This window comes from Pteropus alecto, unplaced genomic scaffold, assembly GCF_000325575.1.
Source record: "Pteropus alecto unplaced genomic scaffold, ASM32557v1 scaffold97, whole genome shotgun sequence".
In the NCBI taxonomy this organism is placed as follows: Eukaryota; Metazoa; Chordata; class Mammalia; order Chiroptera; family Pteropodidae; genus Pteropus; species Pteropus alecto.
The window spans coordinates 757,701-766,825 of record NW_006439713.1 but is presented as its reverse complement, the minus strand read 5'-3'; the positions used below and the strand labels follow the sequence as shown (position 1 = coordinate 766,825).

General features: G+C 62.9%; 1 protein-coding gene across 1 annotated transcript in view; it reads right to left on the bottom strand.

Moving 5' to 3' along the window:
• Window positions 1–9,125, bottom strand: part of TMPRSS3 (transmembrane serine protease 3) — a 19,322-nt gene that overhangs the window by 2,485 nt on the left and 7,712 nt on the right. Inside the window, exons 5-12 of the mRNA XM_006916763.2 lie at window positions 8,344–8,469; window positions 7,227–7,270; window positions 6,430–6,595; window positions 5,586–5,755; window positions 3,691–3,786; window positions 1,502–1,504; window positions 1,151–1,293; window positions 370–522 (exon numbers count right to left, since the gene is read on the bottom strand). Coding sequence (XP_006916825.1) covers window positions 370–522; window positions 1,151–1,293; window positions 1,502–1,504; window positions 3,691–3,786; window positions 5,586–5,755; window positions 6,430–6,595; window positions 7,227–7,270; window positions 8,344–8,469 — 901 coding nt within the window. The remainder of the gene's footprint in view (window positions 1–369; window positions 523–1,150; window positions 1,294–1,501; window positions 1,505–3,690; window positions 3,787–5,585; window positions 5,756–6,429; window positions 6,596–7,226; window positions 7,271–8,343; window positions 8,470–9,125) is intronic.

Sequence of the window (9,125 nt, the reverse complement as noted above, 5' to 3'; positions counted from 1 at the left end):
CAAGCACAGAGCTGCCCAAGCCCCTCCTGATCAGAGCCTCTCCGTCCCCGGCTCCTGGCAAGGTCCAGACCCCTCGCACTGGTCTCCGCTCGGCCACCCTCTACCCCACGCATGCGCAACGCCCCATCTGCGCTGCGCCGCCTCCTTTCCCCACTTGGCACGTGTGCCCCGCCCCCCCAGGGCCGCACCCAGCACCCGCACGGGGCCTCGCACGAGGGATTAGTCCGCTCACATCCGACACCCAGGGGCCTCAAGGTCGCCGCCTGCGGAATGGACAGCCGTCGGTCAGTCCCTGGCTCTGTGCGGCAGGCCTGGGGTGGCCGGAGGTGGACCGCGCGGGCGGCGTGAGCGCGCGGGCGCCGCACCCACCTCCATCTGCTCGTGAATCCAGTCCAGGAAGGCGGTGACGCGCGTGTAGACCCCCGGCTTGTTCACGTCCGCGCAGCCGATGCCGAAGCTCGTGGCTCCCACCAACTTCCACACCCTCCTCTCCTGACACACCAGGGGTCCCCCGCTGTCTCCCTAGGCGGCCAGGCGAGAGACTAAGGGTGACAGAACGGGCTGCCCCTCGTCCTAGTGCGGGGCTCACGAAACGGGGCGTGAGGATGGCTCTGCGCTCGCCCGCAGCCCTTGGGGGACTGACTGGGCCTTCCCGACAGCGGGGTCCTTTCTCCCTGGGTGACATCCCCCCCCCAACACACACAAGTCTCCTTGCCAGGGCCCAGACACTGTGAACCCACGAGGTCAGGCACCGCATGTAGCCCAGTGAGCGCTCTCAGGGGGAGGAGGGTCTGCCCAGCAGGGCGCTTCCGCTGACCTCCCGACCGGGCAGTGTTGGAGCCTGGCCCACTATGGCTTTGGAGCCCCACAGTCGCCAGGTCCCACTGCGCTTTGCCCCCTGCAGACTCTGAGAACCAGGACTGGCGCTGACGGTCCTGCAGGCCCCTCCCTCTCGGCACCCAGGCAGGGTGGGAGCGCCTGCCAGGAAAGGGGGTGCTATCTTGAGCAAACTTCCCCACGCCCTGTAAATTTGCTTTTCAGCCCGTCACAGGGAAGTGCTGGCGGTGGCCCATCCCACGGGCTGGGGCGCCATGCCAAAGCCGCGCCTGGCCCACGGCGGTGGCCCCCGGAGGCGGGCGCGGGCCCCTACCTGGCAGCTGTCCACGCCGCCTTTCAGGTAGCCGGCGCAGAGCATGGAGGGCGAGATGATGCCACCGTACACGTCCCTGTGGTTGCAGAGCTTGTTGGAGATCAAAGGCACGGCTGCGTGGTTGAGGACCGCGGAGGCGTCACCTGCGTCAGAGCGGGGGGGTGGGGGGGCGTGCAGTGAGGGGGAGTCTGCTCAGAATGCGGAGGGCAGACATCCGGGCGGAGGAGGCCACGCCCACAGGGGGGCGGCCGGGGTCCGCGTGGAGCACCAGGCAGCCCTGGGACTCGCCCCATGACAGGCCAAGCAGGCCCTGCTGCTTCAGGCCGGAGCCGCCCACTTCCCTAAGGGGACCAGCTGGGGAGAAGGTGGGGATGAAAGTCGCCCCCATGGACCTCCCCAGGGCCCGTCCTGGGCCAAGCGCCTGATCCGCACCAGCCTGTTTCTCTCCCAGAGCAACTAGGTCACAGGGGCAAAGCCGAGGCTCACGAAGGCCACACACAGTTTCCTGGTGGCACTCCCATCCCCGGGACCTACGACTGTGTCACTCTACGCGGCACAAGAGACTTGCAGATGCAATAGGACCCTGAGGTGGGGGCGTCATCGGGTTATGAGTGGACCCCAAATGTAATCACAAGGGTCCAAGGGGACGAAAGCCGAGGCCAGAGGGCAGAGCGGCTGTAGGTGCTGTGTCGCTGGCTGTGAAGACGGAGGAGGGGCCGCGAGCCTGGGTGTGGCGCCGCGAGATGCTGGGCAAGGCGGGGGACAGACCCCCGGAGCCCCCAGACGGAACCCGCCCCCTTGGCATCTCGACTGCAGCCGGCTGAGACTGATCCGGGGCTTCGGGGCTCCACGCGGAAGGTGAGGCCTCTGTGCCGTTTTAGCTGCTGAGTCTGGGGTCACGCGACAGGAAGGTGACACATCTGCCGTGGGTCAGCCTCGCCGCCGGGCCGACGTGACCGGCACCCTCTGACTCGCCCGGCTCGTGGCGCGGTTATCGTGGTGTCCTGGAGCCTGACCCGGGGCGCCCCGCCCTCCCCACTCCAGCGCGTGCCCACGGTGTGGGGGGGAGGGGCCTCCAGTCCTTGCGCCCCGTCCAGCTCTTGTGTGGGTGTGCGAGACACCTGCGTTCTGCACAGGCTTCTCCAGTCTGCTCACACGTCCGCCAGCCTTGCAGTGCGCGCCACCTGGCCGTGAGGTCGGGCCGAGCCTGTGCCTGTCCCTACTCGCCGCCCAAGGACCCATGAAGACTCCCAAGCAGCCCCTCTCCGGGCACTCTCAAGTTCATGACAACAGCAAGGATGGGGTATGGGCGGGAATGTGGGCGGGAATGTGGGCGGGGAGCGTTGAGCACCCCAGACCTCCCACCACCTGATCCTGTGGTCCTGATTAAGGGGTCAGTGCCCCCTTTCCCATGTCTCTTTGCCCCTAAGACCGGGCACGGAAATAATGGCCCCTCAGGGGCTGCTGAGAGGAGCAGACAGCGGTGCGGGCAGTGGCGCGCCCCTCCCCCAGACGTGTCCGCCAGCAACCTTAGAACGTGACCTTATTTGGAACAGGGTCCTCGCAGGTGTAATTAAAGTAGGACTCTCAAGGCGAGAGCATTGTGGGTCAGGAAGCCTTGACTCCAAAGGCCACTGTCCTCATAAGAGACAGACATGAGAGGGGTCGATCTGAGGCAGAGACGCGACGATGGAGACAGAGACCGCAGGGCTGCATCTGCACTCCAAGGGACGGCAAGGGCAGCCGGAGCCCCAGACCCCGGGGAAGGCCGAGGCCGGCGGATTCTCCCTCAGACCCTCCCGAGGGACCCCGGCTGCAGCACCTTGATTTCACACTCCCGGCCTCAGTCCGAGGGCAAGGCAAATGTCCGTCTGTGGCCGTCTGTGGCCGTCTGTTACAGCAGCCCCAGGAAGCGATGCTCTTCCCTAACGGGGAAGCAGGCGATGGGAACCCCGAGACCTGTGACCACAGCGCGCTCCACGCGGACGGCACAGGCTTCACTCGCGTGTGCTCCTGTTAACATCACTGGTTCTACGCGATTATAGCGATAAGGTCCAGTCCGTCTGCGTTTTCTGCTTCATCTTTGTAGGATGAAATAACGCATCTCCCAGAGGCACACAAGACAAAACCTCCTCCTCAGTTACAAACCTCTGACTTCCGAGTACACCTCGGGAGGGGTCTCTGCAGGGCACTGGGGGCTTAGTTATCAGGCGGGAGGAGAGGGCGGAGGGGGAGGAAGGAGAGGAAGGCGACGGTCCCTCCGTCCAGGTCTGTCCACAGTTCATGACTTATGTCTCCCCTGAGAAAGTCTGCGTGTTCACGTCCCAAGACAAATGGAACCGTGACTTGCGACCCATGACTACTCGCTGACCGCGTGTTTGTTGGAGCATTTGACCCGCACCCCGTGACGGGGGCGCGTGGCTGTCCCGCGGGAGCCTCACACTGGGGCAGTGCAGGGGGAATGCGTCGCTGTGCACGTCCACCCCAGGCCCTCGGCTCTGGGCTCCCCGGACTCAGAATCTGGACTTAGGGCCACTGACCTCCTTCCTCGGTGGCCCCCCATCCTGACGTCCAGCACACTTTTCCATCAGGAAAGTTCTCTTCGGAATTGGGCAGACAGACTGGTTGAATCATCTCTGTTTAAAGAAGAAACAACCATCAACTCGACTGAAGCGGTGGAACCAGCGCTCACTCTCTGAGGGGGGCAGGTGGGCTCCCAAGGAAGGGCCAGGCCCTTGGCCGTCTGAAAGCTGTGAGCGCAGAGCGGGGCCCTCCCCCACCAGAGCCCTAACACATTAAAGCGACCCCAGGCCAGCAACGTCAGGGGGTCTAGGCCAGGGGTCGGCCCATGTTCTGTGAAGAGCCCAACGGTAGATGTTTTCGGCTTGGCAGGCCATGTGGTCTCCACTGCAGCCACTCAACTGTGCCACAGTAGCAGGAAGGCAGCCACAGGCAAGAGTAAGCACGTGGTCTGGCCGTGTTCCAATAAAACTTTATTTACAAACACAGGCAAAGGCTCAGATCCGGCCCGTGGGCCATAGTTTGCCCACTCCTGGTCCAGACCATGGACTCGCTGCTTTACAGAATGTCCCTCCATGAACATTCCTGTCGCTCTGGCACACCTGGAGGCAACCGTGTTGCTTGTCCACGTGGGCCGTGTCACACAAGCCCTTCCCTGAGGTCAGGGTCATGGGCTTCATGGGGCCTTCGCGTGAGTACGTTCTGAGATATGCTAAGCTTTGCTGGGTATGACGATAACGGAAAGGTGGAAAAAGATTAAGGGGAGGGTTTATTTTAATTTTTATCAAAGTACAAGTATCGTTAATAATAGTCAACCACCGTCACGATCTCTTTGTTTCTCTAGAAATATTAGTTACAGAACATCACGTGCAGAGCATCACGTGCACCCTGTGCCCTGCAGTAAACGCAGTGACGACCGCCAGGCCAGGCCAGACCTGCTGCTGGTCTCATGCCAGGATTCTGCCCCACGACGTGGGGCGGTGTGTGCCACGCTCTGCCTGCTCTCCGAGCCACCCGTGACCTTGGGAAGGAGCAGAGGCTGTAATTTATTTAGAACTAGGCTCATAATGCTTTGTTCGCATCCACGAAAAGTTTGAAAGTTCTATCTGCTGTGGCTTTTTTGGCATTTCTGTAACCTCTAGAGATCAGGTCTTGACATTTCTTATAGCAAAACAGAGACTGCTGATCTCAGCACTGGTTGGGAGAGAATGTTTCTGAGTACTTCAGGGAGGTGACAGTGCCCTGCCTCTGCCCGCTCATAAAGAAATGGCCACAGGGAGGACCCCGCCACAACCAGCTGGCCGGCCTGGGGAGCTCGCTTTCTCGGCCAAAACTGAGATACTGGGGCTGGTGGAGGACCTCACCACAGCCAACATCAGACGGAGAAGAGCTTTTTGTCCCCACAGGGGAAACCCCCTTCCACCCACTAGAGGCACCAGGTGGCCTGGCTTGGGAAAGTCCCTTTCGTCTCCAGGTGGCACCAGCAGGAAGAAAGTGGCACCGGTGGGAGCCCAGTGGCACCAGACAAACCACGTTGACCAAAGTAGAACCAAAAGGCTCTGAAATAAAATAACCATCGGAACCACGGCCCACAGAAGCAGAGCGAGACTTGCCCAGCGACCCTGAGCTGGGGGAGTGGGCACCTACCAAACTCGAAGGTGAGTGTGGGACCCAGCATCTCCCTACAGAGTGGCCCGTGTCCAAATACGACTGAAAACTTTTCGTCAGACCGAGAGCCAGGAAAATCACCACTTTACTGGGAAGAGAATCGACGGGCGCCAACCCAGAAGTGACCCGGACGTTGGCGCTGTCTGACGAGGACCGTGAAGCAGCCAGCGGGAAACGCTGCAGCGAGCAATTACGGACTCTCTGGACACAGGTGGCAGAGACGGAGCGGCAAGGACAGCAGACCCACCATTGAAGGAGAGGGGCCCCGCCAGCTTCATGAGCGCGATGTCATTGCCGAGCCTCTTCGGCTTGTACTTGCTGTGGTAGAGAATTTTCTCCACCAGGTGGGCGGGGGCCGGACTGTCCAGCAGGGAAACGAGGCCCACCTGAATGGTCCACGACTTGGGGAGGTACAGGCTGCGACGAGAAGACCGAGGGGTGAAGTGAGGGAACTCGACCACTTTACCCCGCGACCCCGCGCGTCCCAGCCCCAGCCCCAGGGAGACGGCAGGCGTCCCACACCCTGTGATCCGACCGCCCTCAGCCCCCATGCCCCGCGCCTCTGGGGACGTCATGGCCTTTGAGATCTGAGCTCCATTTTGCTGACCGCAAGGGGACCCTCAGGGCCCATGGTCCATCAGACGGCCGCCGGAACAGAGGGAGGCAAAACTAACGGAGCCGGGGGCTATTTTCTGTGGTCTTCTCTGCTAACCTCCCCCGAGAGAGCCTGCTCTGGGGAGACTCGGTGTCCCCGCACACCCTGCTCCGCCTCTCGCCCTGGCGGCAACGACGTGGTCCCTGTAGGGAGGCCGGAGGCCCTTATACTGGCGGTTCCGTCCTGCCTGAAGCATCCGTCCTGCCCGAAGCATCCGCCCTCCTCTGCCTTTTCTGTAAGAGCTGCAGGTCCCAGGTGCACCAGCTGACAGCGATGGACCCACGCCGAGGCAGGAGCATGCCTGCCCGTGGATGTTACCTGTGACGATCTGGTCGGTTTGCCCACTTTCTGGGCCCGCTGCTGACCACCCAAACCCGTCCCATCCCAACGCGCCCTGGGCAGCATGCATCTGCGGAGGGTGGCTGACCATACTCACTCGTACACACAGTGGGCCGCGGTGACCACCCACAGGGGCGTGATGACGGAGCCGCCGCACAAGTGGTAGCCCTGGAACTGAAGGCTGGCCTGCCAGGGCCACTGGGCGAGTGCGGACGTGTTCCCGCCCACGATGCGTGTGCTGTAGCCCGTCCTCAGGCCGCAGGCTGCAGGGGGAGAACAGCCGCTGGGCGCTGATCACACCGACCTCTCCTCTCCCCAACGGAGCCCACGGCCGAGGGACACGGATGGGGCAGGTCCCCCGAGGCGTGGGACGGCAGGAGTGTTGTGGGGTGCACCGGGAAGAACCCATCAGAGCAAAGACCCCAATGCTGGCAGCGCCCGCTCTGAGAGGCCCACGCCCCTGGACGACAGCCACCAGGAGCAGGGGGGCCCTCCGCAGGCCCCCCTCACCTACTGCACCTGCCTGGCTTCTCCAGACCCAGCCCCTGCAGCGGGAACACCACCCCTGCCACTGCCGCCAGGAGCCAGGGCCACCTGCCAGGGGCACTGGGAAGCCTGGGCCCACTTTCCCCACGAGGGGGCGGAGGAGGAAAAAGTCAGGCCCCTGGAGCCACCACGGAGTGACAGGACATCACGCACTGTGGTCCTGTCTGCTGCTCTGCTGAGCAGTCGGTCTGGGCTGCCACCCCCCCTGACAGGCGACACAGGGCTGACCTGCTCCGGCCTCCACCAGGTGGGGTCCGCAGAGGGAGGGGCCCCTGGCAGCTGGAGGGGGAGGGCAGCAGTGTGTGAGGGAGCTCCTGCTGCTTCTCTCCGAATTCCTAAGACTCTTACCTGTGCACTTCAAGGTGACCACATGACCCGAGGCGCACCCCTCCCTAGGCGGAAAGAGGGTGGGCTTAGTGAATGCCAGGCCCGTGAAACGGACACTTTTAAAAACTGAATCTTGTGGTAAAAGAAGAATAAACTCTTCGCCCCCTCTTAAACACAGATGATAATTTTAGTTTAGATTATAATTTTAGTCTATGTCACAAACCCACGAGCCCGAAGTCACAGCAGCTATAAAAGCAGTTGTGAATGACAGCGTATGCGACAGGCTGATGAGTGTTTCCGAGCTTTGTGTAGCTGATGATAACAGATCTGTGACGAGCTACGTTACAGAAGCATATGCTGGTGTCATTTGTGTGTCAATGTCCTTCACCGGCCCCTGGGGGACACGGAGTGCCCATCGGACGGATGGGAGGCTCTGCCGGCACGAGTCCTTGCAGCCTGGGACACACGCGCCTGGGAGAGGACCCCTCCCGGAGCAGAGATGTGACGCGCGCCCCCCACGCGAGTGGGAGCCGGGCACCCGCTTTTCTCACGATCCACCCCGGTCCCTCCGCAAGTTTTCCTGCCTTCAGAGCCCCAGCCGTGCCGTGAAATGAGCCATCCCTGTGGACTGCACGCGGGCCGGGGGTGGCTGTCGGCTGCAGGGCGGACAGGCTGACAAGCCGTTCCTCCCCAGAGCAGAGAACACACTCGCGGGGCTCGGTTCGAGGTTCCGGAAACACGCATGGAACACAACACCCGACCGCGTCTCCCCTCGCCAGGCAGGTGAGCCCTCTGGGCTTCGGGGACCTGACTGTCGTGTAAGGACGCACCTTCCCCATGAGTCGCTGGGGAAATTACGGAATGAAGCGGTGCGCGTGAAAGGGGTCGCGAGCAAAGCGGCCCCCGCTCCTGTCCTGATTCCTTCCTCCCGTTTCGTTCCCGCCCCGGTCCCTGTCGGCACTTGCCGTTTGAGGCCGGAGGCCAGGTTCCCGCACCGGCCGGCGTGCCCCGCCCCCAGGCCCCGCCTTGCCCTTGGAGAAAACACGCGCGTGCCTCTGTGTCCTTGGGGAGCTGCACCCAGCTTTACAGACGCAGCAGGTGACAGCATGAGCCGCCGGCAGCCCCGCCCGGCCCTTACCTCACGTACACCGAGTGGTGCAGAGCCGTCACTTTGTCGTCCGGCAAGAGGTGATTGACGGAAACGAAGGCCTCGCGGAACTGCTCCTCGAGCGAGTCCACTCCGAGGGCGTCCGAGCCGACGTAACTGCAAGCACACGGCACCACAGACCCGGGGTGGGGGACAGGCCGCACGTCAGACCGAACCGCCGGGTCGCAGCACCGCAGGTGACGTCTGCGGGGGATGTCACTGTGTCCCCCAAACCGTCAGTGCACCCGAGTCACAGCACTGCAGGCGACAACTGGGGAGATGTCACTGTGCCCCCCTAAACCGCCAATGGTTTCCTCTCGCTAATGCTCGAGGCGCCTCAGCCCTGGCCGAGTCGGGGACAGTGGCCCCTTCTGGCCCGAACCCCAGGGCCCCATCCTCGCAGCACAGGCTCCAGGCACCAGGTGGGAGGGCCACTTCCTGGCGGGGCTGGGTGGCCCCCTGACACATTCCGATGAACTGACCTCCGCTGGGCCTGAAGCAAACCCAGGAGGCCACAGAATACAGAACCAGGCGGTGCTTTCGGACGGCACCAAAGCTGGGCGCTGAGCACCCCTGGAACGATGGGCTGGGGGAGACGCTCCTATGTGCCCAGAGCCGCGTGGGTTCCCGGTGGAGAGAGACGAACACAGAAAGGAGAAAGTCGGGGGCGCCCAGCGCGAGCCCGCGCTCGGAGCGTCGGGAAACGGGGCTGGAGACCAATGGCGGAGAAGGAACGAGGAGAGAAGGACCCAGGGTTTGAACAGACGCGGGAC